Below are 19,188 nucleotides of genomic sequence, written 5' to 3'. Positions count from 1 at the left end.
TCGATTCGAAAAAACATAAAAAGTTTGCTATCGAATAGCTCTCGCGGTACTTTGATGTCATCCGCCTGTCGGATCTTGCGGCGCCTCATCAAGTCGAACAAGCCTCTCGTCTTTGACCAGCTAACAGTCTGCAGTGCAGCATCCTCAAACCCGACCGATCGGTGTTTTATCCTTTCGCACAGGCGCTTAGCTTTGGACGTAGGTAAATATGCGACTGTTTCATACTTCTAGACATCTAACAATCGACCTTTTTCATAGCATAGCCATTGCATTAATAATCGGCAGTGAGCTAACGTTAGCTATATGTTATAGCTTTGTGGTAACGTTAGCTGGCTAGCAGCGGTTTCTAGAGAACAACATTAGCATGTTTCAAATATTAGACCTGATCGGGTAGAAGAACAGAAAAACGTGATTTTAGGGGATATTTTGAGAAGTACTGATTCACCTGATGTACCAGAAGAGCTAGCATTGGGTTTTTAATTTGTCTGTCTTGGTCATCTAATGATCTGCTTGTATTTTTGGTTTCAGTTTGTTTGTTTGCATTGAAGTTACATGTTTGTGTATTAATATTATGTATCTATATACGTTTTCCTTTGCAGGTCTTATCAAATATAATATCCGAACTAATTCTGTGGGTCAGAGCTGTTTATCTATCCTCATCAAATGGATAATGGGGACTGGGGGCATAGGGTATGTACATGGAGTAAGGTACTGTATAAATAAAGCTAACTGTCGTTTTTTTATTTTTTACTGTTTATCTTGATTACTTATTATATATTTAACATAACAGATCGATTACATCTATTACGTTTACAACCAAAGGATTATTAGCAGGACTCATTAAAAGGGATTTCGATATATTTAGTTAATGCACTCGTTTTCTTTGGTCTCATTGCAAATTTCATGAAAACCTATTTTAATTCTTTAATGCTCTAAAAACATAATATACACGATCAACAAACGTATGATGACAGCAAATCAACCAAGGCCACAAACCATGCTCATGCTGAGCCACCTGAATGTATGCCATGGTACGCTAGGACTGTACCCTAAGATAAACTCAATTAAATGTTTGCTTAGTCAATGTTTTCTCTGCTTTTGTCCATCTTCTTTAAAGTTGACTCACCCAGTCACCTTAAATGTTGGAGGTCACCTCTACACCACCTCTATCTCCACGCTTCAGCATTACCCAGATTCCATGCTGGGTGCCATGTTCCGTGGCGACTTCCCCACTACGCGGGACTCTCAGGGAAATTACTTCATCGACCGGGATGGGACGCTTTTCCGCTACATATTAAACTTCCTACGCACGTCTGAGCTCACGCTCCCTCTCGACTTTACGGAGTTGGACCTTCTGCGTAAAGAAGCTGAATTCTATCAGATTGAGCCTTTAATCCAATGCCTCAATGACCCAAAGCCACTGTACCCACTGGACACCTTTGAACAGGTGGTGGAGTTGTCAAGCACTCGCAAACTCTCCAAGTACTCGAACCCTGTCGCGGTTATCATCACCCAACTAACCATAACCACCAAGGTCCACTCGCTACTCGAGGGAATATCCAACAACTTCACAAAGTGGAACAAACACATGATGGACACCAGAGACTGCCAGGTGTCCTTCACCTTTGGACCATGTGACCACCATCAAGAGGTATCTTTAAGGGTCCACCTCATGGACTACATCGCTAAACAGGGATTCACTATTCGAAACACACGAGTGCACCACATGAGTGAGCGTGCCAATGAAAACACAGTGGAGCACCACTGGACATTTTGCCGGCTAGCTTACAAAGTAGAGGATTGACCAAATCATTGTGAGCTGTAGTGCCATTTGAATGTGGTTTCTGCTGTTTCCAATGCTCTTTTAATCTGTATGAAATTCACTGTCTGTTGAGACCAAACTGTTCAATGATGAAAAATAAAAAAGGGAGTAAAATTATATAACACTGATTACTTTCATCTGAAAAAAATGTTTCAAAAATAAATTCAACAAACATTATAATGAATATAAATGCATGTGCAATGCATATACAGAAAAATAACATAACCACAATCATGTAAAAATTTACATACATTATATGTTACAGCTATACATTTCATTGGGTCAGAATTCTGTCAAGCTTTGTGCACTATGTGCAACATCCCGATAATAATGTGCATGAATTTGTAACACATTGTTAAAGTATTAAATGTCAACATGTTGTACGTGGAAATGTATTTAACCGATTTCTTGCACCACTTCACCCCCAAGAAAGGACTTAAAATGTCAAAGAAAGCATTCACTACAGTTGACATCTGGATTGTGCCCAATTCCATAGTTGCCCTGATTATCAGATGAGAGATTTAAATCTATAGTTGTACAGTTTACTTTCACCTTCTTTTGATATAAGATGTGTTCGTCTTTGCGGGACGAGAAGAGTGGATGCACATGGCATAGATATGTCAAAAGTTAAGTATGACTTATTCTTTATTTATATTTTTCACATTTTAGGATGATAGTAATCCCAATAAACCAATTGTAACACAAAATAAATGAACTCTGTTATGTTCTAGCATCTTCAAAGTCGTCATTGCCTATATCATTTTACAAATTGTATACATGTCATTTTTAATCCAGCTGATTGAGCTCTCAACCTCCTGGGAAGGTTGAGGGCATTTCTATCCATGGACTCATTGGCTGCGTTCATTCATTATTTAGTCCAAGTAATCCATTTAAAAATATTTTAAAATGAGAAATTTAGTTTTATAATGAAAGAAATTATGTTGGCACAATTATATTTTATATACAGAGGTAATTTTAAACATTGAAACACACACCTGAAGATTTAAGGATTTTTAAGATCATGAGAAACATTTTTGTTTAGTGTTCCTAAACTTGACTGTTGTGCACCGCCCCGTTGGATCAAACACACCTCTTCTCCGAGATCGGACCTATTAGAGCACAGGAGATGACGTTTGCGCCGCCATAGTTTCCTGTTTTGTAAGTGTGCACTGTGCAGTAGTAACATGCGTTTATGTGCTAGATCAGTGTTGAAGGGCATTGGTGTTCTTATATTGTGGTCTCACCCCTATTGAAGCATTCAACACCATTTTTTATTAGGGCAGGTTGTTGTGAGTGCATGTCTACGTGACATAGGGTTTTGGAAATAAAAATGCTTAAAAAAAGTACGAACCTAAAATATATATTGAGTCTTGTACCGGGGAAAAGACGATTTGGGACATACCGATTTTTGCCCTTGTTCTTTTGTATCGGGGGTGTCATGGAGTGGATCATGATTAACGTGAGAATAGGAAGAGAAACATTTTGTAAGTATAATAACTCAAATATACGTATTTGTAGAATATTCACGCCCCTCTGATTTAAGCGTTTTGTGCGTTCATTCTGCGTTCACATTGCGCATTCACATATTTACTGTAACTATAGCAATCGCTTGTGTTGTTTATCCAAACACTGTTATTTGTTGACCTATAATTTATTTGGTTGAATATAAAACTATTTTTTGTGTGCATAACGTAGTGGATAATATAATTATGTAATATAAAATGCCTTTAAGTTAAAGTAGGCCTACTTCACTTGAAATACACTAACGTTATACAGAGAGCTTTAACATAAAATAAATGTATGTGTATAAAAGATTCATTACTATTTGGTATTTGTCATGGTTAAAAAGTTTTTATCTTGCTCAACAGATGATGTCTACAGAAGAAAGAGATCAGAGAGGGAATACCAACAGAAAATTGAGGAGGGTTTGATTGTTCTCGGTGAATCTGAAGCCAAATGAGAATCTTTAACTTCAGAACAGCTGGAAGGACCACATAAGCCTCAAGATGAAGAGACTGAATCAAAACTTTTCATCTAAAGACTAAAGTGTGCTTTTGTGTAAATAAATGGAGGATACCAGGCAGAATAAACATGCCTGTTATTTATAAATAATAAAGATCTATTCTTCAGAAATGGAAAATACAGAACTGCATACTTCGCATTTGTGCAGAACCTGTACTTTTAAAGTCTTTATTAAATGCTTTGTGAAAATAAAATTACCCCCCAAAGAAGTATAGAAAATAGATTGCAGACAAGACGGATGATCCATGTGTATTTATTTACCAGCAAGGATTTCAGTAACACTCTTTGTAGATTTGTAGACGTTTTCTGTCATGCGGTACTACTGCAGACATTCTCTGCACCTTGTAGTAATACTTTAATATAACAAAATGATTACACATTACGAAAGTCAAGCAAACTGTTTTCATAGCCTATATAGCGTTCTTGCACAACTGTGAAATGCTCTAAATGCACCAAAAATTATTAGTCAAAATTCAGTATTAAGCTGTGACATTTTTGGAAATGTATACTATAATACAACTTCATAACAGTGGTTGCCAGTTAGGCAATGGCTCAAAGATCATTGAAAATATTCATCATTGAACATGTTCATCGTGCCTAAGCAGATCACTTGTAGTGTCCAATCGGTAGAGACCTCAGACAGATGAAGCTGTTGGGATATTGGGCCAGCATTAGTGGGTTCCCATCAAGTCGAACCTCCAGCATGTTGTACCTGATATAATGCGTGTTGTTTCCTTTGCAGAAAGTCTCATCTGTGATCGTTGTTATATTGTTGTTCTGAAAAAAATAAGCAAATGCCTGTTTGATGAGTATCTATATGGACACAATGAATAGTACAGTATAGTACCATATGGTATTGTATAAATAATTTGAGACTACAGTCAGCAGTACTGAACACACATGTAGATGAACTACACGTAGGTTTTCAGGCAGGGGTGGAACAGCTTCCAGCTCATTATCCCCAAGGTAGAGGTAAGCCAACTTGCTGAGTTTCTAAATCCAAACATGGCTGTTAGTCGTCATAAACAAAAAAGACTTTTTGTGAAAAACATATCTTTCTTTGGTGTTACCTTGAAAGCATTTGCCTTTACTCCCTTTGTTTTAAGTTGATTGTGATTGACATTGAGAGACATAAGTTTTGCTGGCAACATTGGCAGCTTCACCAGTTTGTTCTCAGCTAGTGATAGTTCCTCTAGCTGAGTGAGTTTTGAAAAGGCTCCATCCTCGATTTCTGAGATTAGGTTGCCAGACAGGTCGATTCTTCTCAGTGTCACTGAAAAGAAAATATGAAAATGTAAAAATCTAAGAGATGTAAACACATTTATTTTTCTAGCCTTACTGCTCACAGCAGTGTATGATAGCGCCACAGCTTTCACACATTTCACTGAAATCAGAGTGCAGACAGCTAACAGATGTCTTTAGACATTGATCTAAAATAGGCTTAAGTATTATAGCTGACAAAATTACATACTTTAGCTGTGTTATTTTTCTTTTCAGTCTTTTGGAAAATTGAACTCAAGATTGCTTTCAATAATTCCAGTTCTAGTTCCAAGCATTACACGTTGTATTTTCTGTGGCCACACCTAAAACAGCTTTTCTAGCATTCCTCACCAATATCACCAAAGTCTTTGCCGGTTATTTTAGTGATTTTGTTGAAGCGTGCATAGAGGTAAGATGTTTCCTTTGGTAGAGGTGGAACTGTTGTCATGTCTGGGGACACGTCCTCGCAGTATACCGATCCAGTGAGACATACACACATCAAGCAAGTGGGAAGTTCTGAAAACGGGATTAAATGAGGTCAAATGACTGCAAATAAAAGTAATGAATCACAAAGTAAAGATTTTATGCAAAATTAAATACCCTCATCGTCTTTATTGTCTGCTCCTGGACTTTCAGCTTTCGGCTGGTCGACTGTGTTATCTAGACTTTCATAATCTGGAGTAGGAACGACCTTTTTCTGCAGTATAACAGAAATGTAAACAGAATAATGACATCACATTGGTTTTCTCTAATGCAGCTTTGCTTTTCGAAAAAGTTTGGACAAAAACCTCATAGGACTTTTTCAGATAACTTGCACAAATTGATGGTGCTGCTTTCCTTTGGATATAATCCCATTATGGTTTTAACAGGTTTTCCATTGCATACCTTTCTTGCAACAATATTTATGATGGCAGTCGGATTTTACAGACCGATCACTAACCAAAAACATTAATATGGGAAGAACAGTAGATCAATCTCCAAAGTGAGTCTTGAAATTAATTCCAAATAAGTAAGATACTGCACGAACACAATACCTTTGGTTTCCTTTGCTCCATGAAAGTGCTCGTCTCTGAGATTAATTCTTCGTGATCTATTATTTTCAATATCCCTCTGATTCTAGGCACCAGTTTATCATTTCTTGCCGTTCCACAAAACATCCATGGTACAGTAAAGAAAAAGAGCAGGATCCTCAGATTCAACATCTTGAGAGGAGAAATAGTTGTTGCCCTTGACCACTGTGTGAAGTGGAGAGAGGGGCAGTGCAGTGTGCAAGTGCTGAGAATCTGAGACCTTTAAAGCGCTTCTCTGGACTGAACCACTGAAAAACAAGTCGTGAAATTGGTCTTAACCCACTGTGTGCTGTTTAAGTTCATCGCATATGGCCACCTTTCTATCCAAAATAAACTTATTTTTATAATCCTTATTAAATGTACTTATAATATGTTATCATATGTTTTAAACAATTTGATATAAACCACTTGCATTGACATACAAGTAAAACCATGAGACTAAAAGAAATAGATACATTTGTTGTCTTTTAATTAAGCGTTACCTGCCAACAACAACTAACTAGTTTTTCTCTAGTACTGATGTAAATGTTTTTGTGACAAAGAGATGTAAGAAACGTGATTTGGAAAAATATTGAAGAATGAACGACGCTGGCCAGTTTAACAGGAAATTATTATTAGTTCAGGAATCTTGGACACAGAGCATTTTATGCTTGCAAAAAAGTAATTCACAGAAGTCAAGTTTTATGAAAAACAGTGTCATGTGTATCTCAATATGGTGTCCAAAAGCTCTTTTGTTGACGTTGCATCTGAATTTGTTTGGTATCAGGGGAAGAAGACGAGGACAGAGAGAGAGACAAAAAAGAGATTTCTGTCCTGTTTCTGATTAAGCCTAGAGCCTACTATAATCTTTAAATGGAAAATTCATGACAAAGCACCGTGAAAGAAAAGTCTGTTGTCAAACAACTGCCAAACATCTTCACCCTCAGTAAGATCTGATGGCTTTAACAGAGGAAGCATCGTCACATTAAGTTCCACGTCAGAGCACTTTTGGAGAACTGCTTGTTTATTGACATCTCGAGATCTCAAGGCATAACAAATGTATTCCAAGAGCTCCATCCAAAGCTGTTACTTAACCTGACGAGGAAAATTGTCAAAATTTTACACCAAGACAAGATAACACATATAGGCTAATAAGAGAAAAAGCTAGAGGAATCGCTATTATTGAGGGAAGACATCTTTAATGCAAAGTCCGGATATTTTCTCAGCAATTTTTCCCTGCAGCTATATCAGCCTGATGCATGACGGCGCGCGTGACCGTCTCAACAGATGTGGGTGATTCTGTCCTGGAGGAGTTGACAAGCTTTCATTTCATCGGGACGGGACTTCAATATCAAATGTGATGTGCATCTGACCTAACAGTCTCTTACAGCTCCCCCTGGTGGTACGTGACATGACCTAAAATTGAAACCATTAAAACTACAATTTTAATTAATTTACCATTAGTGTTTTTTAAATACTTTTTTAAATGTTTAATAAATTATGTTTCTAATATATGTTCAATTTAAATACAGTTTTATACATAATCATTTATTTTTCATTGGACGATTGTAACTCATGCATAACATTGCACAAACGCAGAATGGGAAACATTACTTGACAATATTACGTGTCATCAAAACTCTGCTACATCAGAAATAAGAGTAGCCTAATACATTCACTAAACTATAACAGCAATAAAATAATTATACAAAATAATACAGTTTTACATTATATAAATATTGTAACATTGTACATTGTCTTAATGTGGTTTTCTGTTATTTTGAAATTAAATTTGATCAAAAGTGGTACTTCTAAAATGTTTGAGAACCTTGTCTGAGAAAGATTATCCTCTTCAGAAATATTGTTATTCTCTGAGAATGTATAAAATGCTCCTTATACAAGTGTCCCTGTAGCTCAGTTTGCAGACTAGATTACAAAATTTGTCCCAAACAATCTTGATTAATTTAAAGCTATTCAGATTGTTAAAGAGACATTTGGGACTCCCAACACAGTGTATCCTTTAAAATATAGTCAAGTAAAACAGCACATAGGCCTATTCTGTGTTCAGTTATTCCTTTAATGTTATAAACAAGCTCACTTTCCTTTACATTAAAGTGTGAATTTCAGTACAGCATATATGTTGAGTCCCTTTAAATAAGAATGCCTGGTTTTCAGTTTCTCACAGCAGCTGGCTGATGTATCTGCTGAGGTGGCACTTTTAGGCTGGTGCAGTGACCTAAGGAGAACGCAAGTGGATCCATCCTCCCCGATTCGATAGGACACACTGTAAGGGTCCATCCACAGCATCAGTTCTTTTGGAAGAAATGAGCAAAGCTGCACTGGAGTAAGCAGCCCAATGACAGTTCCTGCTTTGCCAAAATGGTGAGTCCATGTCATGGTTGATTCGTAAACATCTGTAGCCAGAGCTTCTGAAGGGAGCACAAGGCTCCCAATGATGCTGATAGTGATCTGAGTGAAAAAACATCAGGACAGCTCAGCTCACACACAATAGCCTAACTTGAATGCCGAATGTCATCTTCAAGTAGGCCTATTTATCTCATCTCACCTAGTAGAGCATGGCTGAGTATTTGGGTGAAGAGATGCAGCTCATCTTCAGAGAGAGAGCATTTGATTCGCCGTAAACTGCTGAGTGGCTGACACCTCTGTTTTCATCTCATCTCCAGCTGTTCCATTCATCACAGAGATCAACAGATCAAAGCCAAAGGCTAAATCAGAATCAGAAGCGCTTTATTGCCAAGTGTGCTTGCACACACAAGGAATTTTCTTTGGTGTTGGAAGCTTCTAGTACAGACATTCAACACAATGACAATACAATATAATACGATTTACAGTCTAAAAGATTTCAAAATATGCATATATAAAATAAAGACTATTGTGCAGAAAATGGGTGATAATAACATATAAGAGACATTGTACAGGGTAGTACTGTATATAGTAGAATATACATGTTAACAGATTGTATGTGCACTTGTGCAAATGGATAATTTAGTAAGTAGAGGTAGTGTTATATACATGTATACATAAGATGTAGATATAATAAGGCACTATAGTGCACACTATAGGAGTAGTGGAAGTGGAATATTGCTCTTAAGGAGCAGTTATCTGTTTAGGAGGGAGATTGCCTGGGGGAAGAAGCTGCTTCTGTGTCTGGAAGTCCTGGTGTTTGGTGCTCTAAAGCGCCGGCCAGAGGGCAGCAGATCAAAGAGTTTGTGTGCTGGGTGTGTGGAGTCAATGATGATTTTTCTTGCCCTGTTTTTCACTCTGGAATCGTACAGGTCCTGAAGTGTGGGCAGAGGAGCACCAATAATTTTCTCAGCACTACGAACTGTCCGTTGTAGTCTTCGTAGGTCTGATTTGGTGGCCGAGCCATACCAAACAGTAATTGAAGTGCACAGAACAGATTCGATGACCACTGAGTAGAACTGGGTCAGTAGCTCCTGTGGTAGGTTGAACTTCCTCAATTGACGGAGGAAGTATAACCTCTGCTGGGCCTTCTTTACAATGGAGTCTATGTGGGACTCCCACTTCAGGTCCTGAGAGATGGTGGAGCCCAGGAACCTGAATGACTCCACAGTATCCACAGTGCTGTCCAGGATGGTGAGGGGAGGAAGTGATGGAGGGTTCCTTCTGAAATCCACTATCATCTCCACTGTCTTGAATGCATTCAGCTCTAGGTTGTTTTGACTACACCAGGCAGCCAGCTGAGCAACCTCCTTTCTGTAGGCAGATTCATCACCGTCTTGAATAAGGCCAATGACTGTGGTGTCATCTGCAAACTTCAGGAGTTTGACAGAAGGGTCTGTAGAGGTGCATTCGTTTGTGTAGAGTGAATATAGCAGTGGAGAAAGAACACATCCTTGAGGAGCTCCGGTGCTGATGGTACATGTGCTGGATTTAAATTTTCCCAACCTCACTAGCTGCTGCCTGTTCGACAGGAAGTTAATAATCCACTGACAGGTAGAGGTTGGCACAGAGAGCTGGGTAAGCTTGGGCAGGAGGAGGTCTGGGATTATGGTGTTGAAGGCCGAGCTGAAGTCTACAAACAGGATCCTGACGTAAGTCCCTGGTCTGTCTAGGTGTTGTAGGATGTAATGCAGTCCCATGTTTACTGCATCGTCCACAGACCTGTTTGCTCGGTAAGCAAACTGGAGGGGATCAAGAAGTGGTCTGGTGATGTCCTTCAGGTGGGCCAGTACAAGTCTCTCAAATGACTTCATGACCACAGATGTTAAAGCAACAGGCCTGTAGTCATTAAGTCCAGATATTTTGGGTTTCTTCTGTACAGGGATGATGGTGGAGCGTTTGAAGCATGAAGGGACTTCACACTGCTCCAAAGATCTGTTAAAAATATTAGTGAAGATGGGCGACAGCTGCTCCGCACAGACTTTCAGGCAGGAGGGTGAGACATTGTCTGGGCCTGGTGCTTTTCTGATCTTTTGTTTGCGGAAAAGCTGGCAAACATCCTCTTCGCAGATCTTAAGTGCAGGTTGAATGTCAAGAGGAGGTGTTAATGGTATAGCAGAGATAGGGTCAGGGCGGGTGTGAAGGGTGAGACTCTGCATTTCAAAACGACAATAGAAGTCGTTCAGGTCGTCAGCCAGTCGTTGATTACCCATAGACTGAGGGGATGATGGCTTGTAGTTGGTAATGTCTTTCAGGCCTTTCCACACCGATGCAGGGTCGTTGGCTGAAAACTGGTTCTTCAGCTTTTCAGAGTAGCTTCTCTTAGCTGCTCTTATCTCCTTTGTCAGTGTGTTTTTGGCCTGATTATACAAGACTTTGTCCCCACTTCTGTAAGCATCTTCTTTGGCCTGACGAAGCTGTCTCAGTTTCATTGTAAACCATGGTTTGTCATTGTTGTATGTTAAGCGAGTCCTGGTGGGAATACACATGTCCTCACAGAAGCTGATGTAGGATGTCACTGTGTCAGTTAACTCATCCAGATCAGTGGCTGCAGCTTCAAAGACACTCCAATCCGTGCAGTCGAAACAGGCTTGTAAGGCCCGCTCTGTTTCGCTGCTCCATCTCTTTGCTGTTCTTGCTACAGGCTTGGCAGATTTAAGCTTCTGTCTGTAGGTCGGAAGAAGATGAACCAGGCAATGATCAGAGAGACCCAGAGCTGCTCTGGGAACAGAGTGGTATGCATCCCGTATTGTGGTGTAACAGTGATCCAGAATGTTGCTGTCTCTGGTGGGGCATGTGATATGCTGCCTGTATTTTGGCAGCTCACAGGAGAGGTTTGCTCTGTTAAAGTCCCCAATAATAATAATAAGAATAGGGGTGTGATAAACAAATGCCGGTTGAACCCATGAATACCCTGCAAGTGGAGATATTTATTGTATCCTAAACTAGCTATAGGCTAAATGGAGAGCTCGACCTGCGATTTTCTCAAACACCAACTGCTTGCAATTTAATATAGGGACAATACAGTGATTTTATATTTGAACAGCTGAAATATTTATAGCTGGTAACTAGAAACAACAACTTTGTTGAAAATCCAGCCGCGTGTGCACTAACTCGTTCCAGGACCGATGAGCAATGACGAACGTTACAAAGTTAACTTTTTAGTGAATAGACGATGACGTAATAGATGGAAATCACCTCAGATATCACGTGTAAATTATGTGATATTTACAAATGTTATTATTATGTTATAAGCATTGTATTGTTGATATATTTTGAAACAATAAAAAAATATAACGTGTGAAGCTACGGTTCATTTATATATTTTGTACAATTAAAAAATAAACACATTTACTGCACTGAATACAGTTTTAATATCTAAGTGTCTATATAATATTTCCTGAAGAAACTGAAACTGAATTTTTATTCAGAACCAGTTCTCTCTTTTTTGTGTGTGACTTTCTAGTGCAAAACATCACTTTACTGACAGCCATACGAAATTTGTCTTTGACCACATCTGCACGATTCACTATTAAGACAGAACATTATTTTTATTATTTATTAATTGTGTAAAGTTGTCGGTGAGGACCGAAATGAATAAATGAATAAGAATTAAGATTGAACGCAATTACAGCAGAAATGTGTAAATATCTATAAGAAAAAATAGCGGTAAGAATTTTTATGTAGGCTAGTTATAGTTATTGGTTAGCCTATAGTTTATTTATTTATTTTTACTTTAAAATGCTGGACTAGTCAATAAGTTAAAAGGTGAAATTCCAGCATTTCTACATATATTTTAGTCCTTGTTGCAGACTTGCTTTAATGCCCGAATGTTCTCAGACTGGGCTTTGTCTACTTAAACCTGTCCTGAACTAGAAAGACCTGTTAGACCGTGCCGTGCAAAGAAATGATTCTCTTCATTATTCCGTTATTTTTGCATATGTGTGGCTGTTTTCATTGAAGGGAACCGCAAGCCTCTTACGTTTGTAAGATAAGCTCCGCCCTTGCCCACATATAGCACAGCAGAGGGCGTGTCGTATGTTTTCCTGAGTACAACGACACGGAGGGAAACTCCTCTGTTGCGAGAAGAAAACGGAGGGCGCTGTTGTTTGAAGTTTAACTCAACACATTTCAAATAAAGTAAGTAAATCTATTCTGTGTAGTATGTTTAGTATCTGACAGATTGTGTCAGTCTGCTGTTATACTGAGTACCGGGTTGCCTACACTTTAGCCACTGCTAAAACAAATGTTAAACATGGTGAAGTTCTTTCTGGAAAAGAAGGGAAACATAACAATGTCTAACTCTTACAAACTCTGTTTCTGCAGCAAGTAACTAACGTTACATACTGATGATGTCTGAATAACAACATGCTATTTACTTAACAACAGGTCACTAGATGTTTATTGCTGAGGTTAGATCTTCTTATCATTAGGTGATAACTGTTTTTTATTGATCAGATCTTATTAAAGTTACACATGAAATACTGAAAAGCAACTAAGATTTGATCAAAACATCAAGGTTGTGTCTAAAATCTGTTTTCATTTTTTTGATTAAACAATTTTTGTTTGGGACACAAATGTGGAAGTAAATTGTCAAATAAAATCAAAATGTCAAAAATGAGATTCTTTAAAAATGAGAAGTTGTTGTTCATACAGCAGCACAAACCCAATGTGGTGACCCAATAAGTGTCACTTTGAAAACTTTCAGATCACTTTTGCGCAATAAACTGTACCAACGCTGAAATGTGGTTTCTATTGAATTTTTTCATGTCAGCTGATGTGTCTGTAGGTTTCTACACGAATCGCCCGAGTTGTCTTACAGATTCATGAAGCTCTAAGCACATAGATCTCTGCCTTTCACTATTCAGCCTCAGAATGACAACAGATCTCAGACTTCTGCTTCTCTCCATCTCTATTCTGTCTGGTCCGCTGAGCTGCTGTGGTTTCAGAATATGTGCCTTTAATGTTAAGAGTTTTGGAGATGCTAAATCAGCCAATTCCCAAGTCATGCTTTCTTTAGCACGGGTAAGAGCACACATTTAGCATTTTACTTTCTTAAAAACTAAAAAGTAACAAAAAATGACAATTTTAACAATTATTTTGTGCAGATTGTAGCTCGTTGTGACATATGCTTGCTCCAGGAGGTCAGAGATCAGAAAAATAAAGCAATCCCACGCTTGCTTGCTGCTGTCAACAGGTGAACATTATGCAAATACTGAAAAACAAATCCCATCAGATTTAATGTAACATCAGATTTAAGAGGTGAGTCAGATAACATGTCATGTTTTTAGACTTGACAGGAATATTGAGTATGACTACGTCGCAAGTGCCCGTCTCGGGAGAACACCAACCTATCAGGAGCAGTATGTTTTTATTTACAGGTATGTAAGTACTAAGTATGCATTATGACAATATGTGAAGGGAATGGGTGATAATAATAAATATAAATGTGGTAGATGTGACTTAAATATTTATTTACAGTATATACAGTATACACCTCAATCTTGTTTCGTGAATTTTAAACTGTACAAAATAATGTATTCCTCACACAGGAAAAGCACAGCCGAGCTAAAAAATCAATATCAGTATCCAGATTCACAGATAGGAGACGAAGATGCTTTCTCCAGAGAACCCTTTGTGGTACATTTTCAAGCCCCTAAAACAGGTAGAAATAGAAATGTAGCCATTGAATCTGATCCTATGCAAATCATTGCAGACATCTCAGTTTAGTCTGTCGAATCTCATGATGTCTCTGTTAACAGTGGCCAAGGAGATTGTTTTGATCCCTCAGCACACCACTCCATCAAATGCCACCAAAGAGATTGATGAGCTGTATGATGTTTTTGTGGATATTCAAAAGCGATGGAAAGTCAAGGTGTGCTGGCGAATTTGCCTATTTGCGACTGCCATTCAATACTATTTAACATTTACATTCTAAATCCAGCTTTTATAACCTTCTGCTCTTCATAGAACATCATGTTTCTTGGGGACTTCAATGCAGCTTGTGGATACGTGGCTAAGAAGAACCGTAAGAACATCAGACTCTTCTCAGACTCGTCTTTTATCTGGCTGATTAAAGATGGTGTGGACACTACAGTAAAAGAGTCGACTGATTGTGCATATGACAGGTACAGTAACAGCAGAAAAATATATTATTATCGTATTGAAACTGCAAATGAACATTCAGTTTCATATTTTTTTACATTTTTGTCATTTAGCACAGCGATTTACAAATGAAGAAATATTTGTTAAATATATATTTAAATCAAAATATTTATAGCTTAATCCACAGATTTGTTGTGTATGGGGAGGCGTTTCTGAAAACAATTGAGCCATTTTCAGCACAACCATTCAAGTTTTCCAAAGAATACCGTCTTACAGAGGCTCAGGTAAAAAAACACATTGATTTTTAACTATTTTAAATGGCATTCTGGTGCAAAGTAGCATGTTCTTTTTTAAAAGAAAGAGACCTTTGAAAAATCAGTAGCTTTTAACAGGCAGGCCAACTTCACTCAGTAAACAAAAGTTTAGCCTAAACTAGAACTGTAGCATTTGCAGTTTTTTGCTTAAGTCACACTGTCACAACACTGAACGTGGATTGTCTCTCAGGCTCTTGAAGTGAGTGATCACTACCCCATTGAGGTCACCCTGAAGACCGCGAAGTCTGGATTTCTCTCAAGAAACAGCAAAGCATCATGTCTTCTGCCCACAGCATTTGTTCTCAACATCTTACTGCTACTGCAGATAATATGAGTGGAAATAAGGCAGAAGATGAGAATTAATCTCATGTAGGTTAAGCGAAGACATTAAGTTGCTGTTACTGAGCTGTTGTGAACATTGTATTTGAACTTAAATCAGGCCACAGCTGTATCTAAAGAATGTCATGGATAGTGGTTGTGACTGAACCTTGGGCCTTGTTGATGTAGAGTCTAGAAATTATGACAATGATTGAAATTTTCATTTTCTTGTGTCTGAGGTATGCATAATATTTAATTAATATTTACAGTGTGGTTTTGCTTTTTCCCTTATATTGCAAGTGGCTAAATTATGACAGAAATGTATTTTATGTTTTGTAATAAACTTTTGTAATTTTCTCATCTGTTCGTTTTATTCTTCATTTTTTATCTGAAATTTATGTATACACATTTTATGCAGGGCAAGGAAAATCATAACATATATTTGAAAAAATAAAAGGATCCAATCCATACAAAATAACATTGAGCTATATTACCAACAAAACCCTGATCACTTATTGAATCACCTATGTTGTCTAAATCGAATTATAATCAAACTGAACCTGATGAGCTTTTCAAATAGCACGTCCACAATGTTTTAATTGTTTGCACAATATCTTTCATAAAACTGAAAGACGTACCTGGAGCCGTGTGACAAAAGCAGGAAACTTGTGGTTTGAGAAGACTAGTTCAGCACTTTTACCCTGAAGGCAATGTTTGACATTAACTGCACACAACACAATGTCTAATACTATCCAGTAACAAGTAGTAACAAGCTACAATTCGGCTGAAGGAACTAGAATGATTGGGGCACCATATATCAGACAAAATGCATGCTAAAAATAGATGAAAACCCATCAACAGAATCTCAAAAATGAAGCAGCAACCTTAAAGTCTGTGGTAAAGCTCTCGTTTGGGAAAAAGTCAATCTCAGTGTACTAAAAACTTGGTACAAGCTCTTTGATAAGAAGCTTGCTATCATCCCATTAAGTATAGATTGTTTTTAATTGCAAGGTGCAACAAATTTTCAAATCCAGCACTTTATCCTTTAGCCCCTCACCAATTAGCCTGGTTTTGAAAATCACTAGTAAGAAAACAGATTTATAGTTTTCATGGATCATTTTATATTTCTATACAATTACACAAGCTATTCTTTCAGCCGCCAACACTTTTCCAACAATTTTCTTATGCTTCGAAAGACAATAAAAACACCAAGGTGGTAAATCAGACACAATTGGACTTTATTTGAGATCACTGGAGCCATGCTTCACACATGGATGTGGTCCTTATTTGGAGTGGACTGCCTTCCAGCGGCTCAGAGGTCCATGGCTGGGGATGTACTTCACCCCACAGCCATCAGGAATCACACGCTTCTCTGCCAGCATGTCTTCAAACTCTGTGGCATTGAACTTTGTGAATCCATACTTCTTGGAGATGTGGATCTAATAGGGAAGTACATTAAGCTTAATAAGACGGTCGTGCTTTGATATTTTTAAAAACTAATACTGACATCATGTTACATACTTTCTGACGGCCTGGGAACTTGAACTTGGCTCTCCTCAGAGCCTCGATGACATGTTCCTTGTTCTGGGGCTTTGTGCGCACGGACATGATCACCTGGCCAATACGCACACGAGCCACTGTGCCCTGGGGCTTTCCAAAAGCACCACGCATTCCAGTCTGGAGCCTGCACAAATGACCACATGTTAATTGACAAAAAACAAAGAAATCTTTTTTAATATACGCTGCAAGATCTGTCTCAATGGTCCCTTAAAGGGCCCAGCACTTCCCAGCAAGGCTCATACACAACCAAAGAATTACTGTCTGCAGCCTTTGCACACCAGAAGAGTACAGACAACATAACTGGTCGGCTTAATAAACTGCAGGTAAACATCACAGACAAAGCACGTTCTCACCTATCAGCTCCAGCACAGGATAACATTTTGTTGATGCGGATAACATGGAAGGGGTGAAGGCGCACACGGATGTGGAAACCATCCTTACCGCAGGTCTTCACCATGTACTTGTTAGCGCAGATACGGGCAGCCTCAAGAGCTAGAGGAAATAAATGTCAATGTATCAGAAAAACGTATGGCATGGAATGTCTACACATTGAAGTCTTCATTTTTTACCACTGTGCGTAGAAAAATGTAGAGTGTATAAAAACTGGATGAAAACCCTTCTCTTACCTTCACTGGACAGCTGCTCATATTCATCAGACACCATGTGACCGCACATTGGGAACTCATCCACCTTAGCCTTCTTCCTGCCCAAGTCGAAGATCCTGATCTTGGGATCTGTTCAGAAGAGGCACACTTAATCCAAACAAATTCGTAAAGAGAATTCCCTTGAGAATGTTCACATTGCAACTATCTTGTAATTACATATAAAAAACCTGCCATGTCCAATACAATCCCAGCATCATTTAAAAGAAGTTTTAATGAACTTTTTTACGATTTCCACAATGAGATCTGTTTCAATGGTCCCTTAAAGGGCCCAGCACCTCCCAGCCAGGCTCATACACAACCAAAGAATTACTGTCTGCAGCCTTTGCACACCAGAGAAGTACAGAAAACAAGACTGGTCGGCTTAATAAACTGCAGGAAAACAAACACATCCCAATCGATGTCTCCATATTATTCATTTAGCTTGACTACTTACCAGGAACACCTCGACAGAAACGGGACTTGGGGTAAGGCTTGTTCTTACAATATCTGTAGCTGCAAGAGATGATTGACATTCAGTAATCCATCACCATAATAATGATGGTCAATCATTATGTCAGTGGAAAATATGTGATTAAATCTTTCACAAATATTGTAGGGAACATGGAATCAAAACTGTTTCGAGAGAAAGTGAACTGTGTTGTGCATTGCCCAACTAATAATGCCGTCAACGTTTAAACGTCACCGCTAACTGGGACGCTAGTTTGTTGCCCAGACATTTTACAAAGCAAGTTGTAAAACTCGTGTCAAATAAAAAGTCATTAATTTAATTGTGTTTTACAGGAGTTTGTATTGTGAATGACTTGACACTCGTGGATTACCAGTACACTGTCACACACATGGTTAGCGGGCCCTGCCATTTTAACTACGGCCAGTCTTTGAAACACCAAATTCACAACTTACCAACGGGCTGGACGGCGGCCCATGGTTGCGATCTGTAATATACACAATAAAAAATACTTCTAAATCGTGAAATGTGTGTATATAAATGAGCAAACAATGTGTTTTTCGAGCAATAGGTAGAGAGCGAAGCAGCGCGCTTTCACCACGCACTCACCTAATGGAGGAAAGGAAGAAAAATGCATTTCCGCTGCGTAATAATGCAACGAGTGTGACTACATCCGGTCGCCTTATGCATGTTTGATATTATTTTTATTATTTCTGCTGTGATTACAAATTGAACAACATTTAATAAAGTAATTTACAAATGAATTCACATTCGTATATGAGTTTACAGATTATAGTCTGTATCTCTCTGGCACGCAACGCTAAAGACGGAAGTGTAGTTTTTAGCTCCCTTATACGGCTGAGACTTGTAGTCTATATGAGTACAAACGTATTTGTTTGAAATGTGCAGTATGACACGCGAAGACTGACAAAATTATTTCCACTATTAATGTGTTGCTTTGCTTGCCTTCATGTTTCTTATCATCCTTAAATAATGTTTTTTGTGTGGGGGGTTAATTTTTTACTCTTGTTCCATACCCAGACTTTCGATCTAAAAATACATATCGAATTTAAAACGTATTATTAAAACTATTAGATTTACACTATCATATTCTTAATAAAGAGTAAAATTATAAACCAAATGAATAAATTGTGTTCGAATGTTTCTATTGAATGCTTCTGGGAATAGGCCTATTAATTAATAA

The 19,188-nt window shown here is 38.2% G+C and overlaps 5 protein-coding genes and 2 non-coding genes across 14 annotated transcripts; 3 read left to right on the top strand and 4 right to left on the bottom strand.

Annotated features, from left to right (window-relative positions):
* The first annotated feature begins 76 nt into the window (after positions 1-76).
* kctd6b (potassium channel tetramerization domain containing 6b) lies at positions 77-2,555 on the top strand. 2 transcript variants are annotated; one of them, XM_057319125.1, is made up of 3 exons: positions 77-202; positions 600-708; positions 1,118-2,555. In XM_057319125.1, exons 2-3 carry the CDS (start codon positions 664-666, stop codon positions 1,802-1,804), a joined length of 732 nt encoding a protein of 243 aa, XP_057175108.1. In that variant the 5' UTR covers positions 77-202; positions 600-663; the 3' UTR covers positions 1,805-2,555. The 2 variants fall into 2 exon arrangements, with proteins under 2 accessions (XP_057175108.1, XP_057175109.1); XM_057319126.1 differs by having other exon boundaries at positions 78-202; positions 600-690.
* A 432-nt stretch (positions 2,556-2,987) lies between these two features.
* LOC130545449 (ubiquinol-cytochrome-c reductase complex assembly factor 5) lies at positions 2,988-3,804 on the top strand. Its single transcript, XM_057319949.1, has 2 exons — positions 2,988-3,306; positions 3,691-3,804. Exons 1-2 carry the CDS (start codon positions 3,153-3,155, stop codon positions 3,780-3,782), a joined length of 246 nt encoding a protein of 81 aa, XP_057175932.1. The 5' UTR covers positions 2,988-3,152; the 3' UTR covers positions 3,783-3,804.
* Positions 3,805-4,449: 645 nt separating this feature from the next.
* On the bottom strand, positions 4,450-6,388 carry ognb (osteoglycin, paralog b). Its single transcript, XM_057319948.1, has 6 exons — positions 6,139-6,388; positions 5,705-5,801; positions 5,456-5,620; positions 4,915-5,117; positions 4,745-4,837; positions 4,450-4,621 (listed from the first exon to the last, which is right to left on the bottom strand). Exons 1-6 carry the CDS (start codon positions 6,304-6,306, stop codon positions 4,451-4,453), a joined length of 897 nt encoding a protein of 298 aa, XP_057175931.1. The 5' UTR covers positions 6,307-6,388; the 3' UTR covers position 4,450.
* Positions 6,389-12,613: 6,225 nt separating this feature from the next.
* Positions 12,614-15,670, top strand: dnase1l1 (deoxyribonuclease I-like 1). 7 transcript variants are annotated; one of them, XM_057319945.1, is made up of 10 exons: positions 12,635-12,717; positions 12,904-12,989; positions 13,367-13,602; positions 13,686-13,774; positions 13,869-13,958; positions 14,130-14,242; positions 14,340-14,452; positions 14,548-14,705; positions 14,870-14,966; positions 15,187-15,670. In XM_057319945.1, exons 3-10 carry the CDS (start codon positions 13,453-13,455, stop codon positions 15,328-15,330), a joined length of 954 nt encoding a protein of 317 aa, XP_057175928.1. In that variant the 5' UTR covers positions 12,635-12,717; positions 12,904-12,989; positions 13,367-13,452; the 3' UTR covers positions 15,331-15,670. The 7 variants fall into 7 exon arrangements, with proteins under 7 accessions (XP_057175924.1, XP_057175925.1, XP_057175929.1 ...); XM_057319944.1 differs by having other exon boundaries at positions 12,904-13,010; positions 13,352-13,602; XM_057319941.1 differs by lacking the exon at positions 12,904-12,989 and having other exon boundaries at positions 12,614-12,717; positions 13,352-13,602.
* Positions 15,671-16,530: 860 nt separating this feature from the next.
* On the bottom strand, positions 16,531-18,577 carry rpl10 (ribosomal protein L10). Its single transcript, XM_057319154.1, has 6 exons — positions 18,440-18,577; positions 17,973-18,031; positions 17,501-17,608; positions 17,228-17,366; positions 16,836-16,998; positions 16,531-16,753 (listed from the first exon to the last, which is right to left on the bottom strand). The coding sequence occupies exons 1-6, from the start codon at positions 18,460-18,462 to the stop codon at positions 16,598-16,600; spliced, it is 648 nt and encodes a 215-aa protein (XP_057175137.1). The 5' UTR covers positions 18,463-18,577; the 3' UTR covers positions 16,531-16,597.
* LOC130545613 (small nucleolar RNA SNORA70) lies at positions 17,064-17,197 on the bottom strand. The gene has a single exon (XR_008961671.1). It is a non-coding gene; the product is annotated as a small nucleolar RNA SNORA70 (small nucleolar RNA).
* Positions 17,781-17,914, bottom strand: LOC130545614 (small nucleolar RNA SNORA70). The gene has a single exon (XR_008961672.1). It is a non-coding gene; the product is annotated as a small nucleolar RNA SNORA70 (small nucleolar RNA).
* Positions 18,578-19,188: the final 611 nt, after the last annotated feature.

Source organism: Triplophysa rosa, linkage group LG21, assembly GCF_024868665.1.
Source record: "Triplophysa rosa linkage group LG21, Trosa_1v2, whole genome shotgun sequence".
NCBI classification, from domain to species: Eukaryota; Metazoa; Chordata; class Actinopteri; order Cypriniformes; family Nemacheilidae; genus Triplophysa; species Triplophysa rosa.
Note: the sequence above shows the minus strand (reverse complement) of the source record. Positions and strands in the feature narration are given on the sequence as shown.